This window comes from Perca flavescens, chromosome 23 (assembly GCF_004354835.1).
Source record: "Perca flavescens isolate YP-PL-M2 chromosome 23, PFLA_1.0, whole genome shotgun sequence".
Classification (NCBI taxonomy): domain Eukaryota; kingdom Metazoa; phylum Chordata; class Actinopteri; order Perciformes; family Percidae; genus Perca; species Perca flavescens.
Genome location: NC_041353.1, coordinates 172,501 through 173,864, shown reverse-complemented (window position 1 = coordinate 173,864; position 1,364 = coordinate 172,501). Strand labels below are relative to the sequence as shown.

At 41.9% G+C, this 1,364-nt stretch overlaps 1 protein-coding gene across 2 annotated transcripts in view; it reads right to left on the bottom strand.

Annotated features, from left to right (window-relative positions):
• The window catches only part of dennd6b (DENN/MADD domain containing 6B), a 25,969-nt gene continuing 24,605 nt past the window's right edge, over positions 1-1,364 (bottom strand). For both annotated transcript variants that reach the window (XM_028570469.1, XM_028570470.1), the window contains exon 20: positions 1-394. In XM_028570469.1, coding sequence (XP_028426270.1) covers positions 272-394 — 123 coding nt within the window. In that variant the 3' untranslated portion in view covers positions 1-271. The remainder of the gene's footprint in view (positions 395-1,364) is intronic.

Genomic DNA, 1,364 nt, shown 5'->3' with positions numbered 1-1,364 from the left:
TGTTCTCATCAGACACTCAGACACACACACATGGAGACAGAGAGTCCAGGGTGGGACAAACTAAACAAAATGACCCTTTAACTTTTAGTTTTAAACGAAAAAAAATGGTTTTATAAATCTTAAATAATATGAAACACGACGCTGAAAATGAAAAACATTAAATGTAATGAGTCACGTGATCAGCGAGTGTTGAGTCACGTGATCAGCGAGTGTTGAGTCACATGATCATTGCGTGTTGAGTCACGTGATCAGCGCGTGTTGAGTCACATGATCATTGCGTGTTGAGTACCGTGTGCAGATCTGCGGGCAGCGACCCAGTAACCACGGCGATGAATCCGTCCAGTTTCTCCAAAACGCCGTCCTTCACCTGCAGCTGCTGGCGCCGAGCTTTACTCTGAAACACAGGCACCACTTCCTGTTAGCCACTTCCTGTTAGTATTATGGTCTGTATTAGTATAAGTCAGTGTCTATTAGGGCTGGGCGATATGGACCAAAAGTCATATCCCGATATATTTCGGCTGAATATCGATATACGATATATATCCCGATATTTTTTTCCGCAAAGTGAGAGCAAATGTTCAGTCAAAGCCAAAATCAAATATGACATGTCACAAGTAGTTTCATAGAGACAGTTGCAAAATCAAATAAATAATAAACCGGTTTCTTCACCTGGTTCATGATTAAATGCTCAGCTGTTCAAATAACAATAAAATGTAAACCTAAATACTGTATAACAGGAGTACCTTTTTTGAAATCAAAGCTCCATATTTGTGATTCGTTCCAAAGGTCAATTAAGCTTTTGATATTAATATAATCTACTTTGTTCAAAATGTAATGCCTCATGCCTGTAAGCCTAGGTTTATAGTCCCATTCTTCCACTTGATACTGCTTCCACTTAAGTAAACTAAAAGATGAACTATCGACTACAAAACAAAGAAACTAATTAATGTGTTAATACAAAGAATATTTATTATGATCGGTTCACAGATCTGAGTTCAAACGGAAACTTCACCCTTCTGAACTAAGAGTTTCTGCTTCAGGTGAAGTTTAAAACAGACTGAAATGTCCAGGCTCATTCCTCCACTATTTATTTCTGTATGTATTTATGCGTTACATGTCATTTTAACGAGCACTGAGCTCCAGATCCTGCAGCTGCAGGCGGTCTCTGCTGCCCGCTGTAGCTTCTCTCCGTCCGCCTGCCGCCCGGCAAACTTAGTGGAACTTTCCGCCCGATATCGACATACAGGTCGCCCTGGACTACGTGTAAGATCCCACCGATCACCACTCTGTCTTTGGCTGGTCCGATCTGGATCAGCGGGACCCCGGCGCAGCAGCGAGGCAAAGCTGTGTTTTTCCGGGGAAGA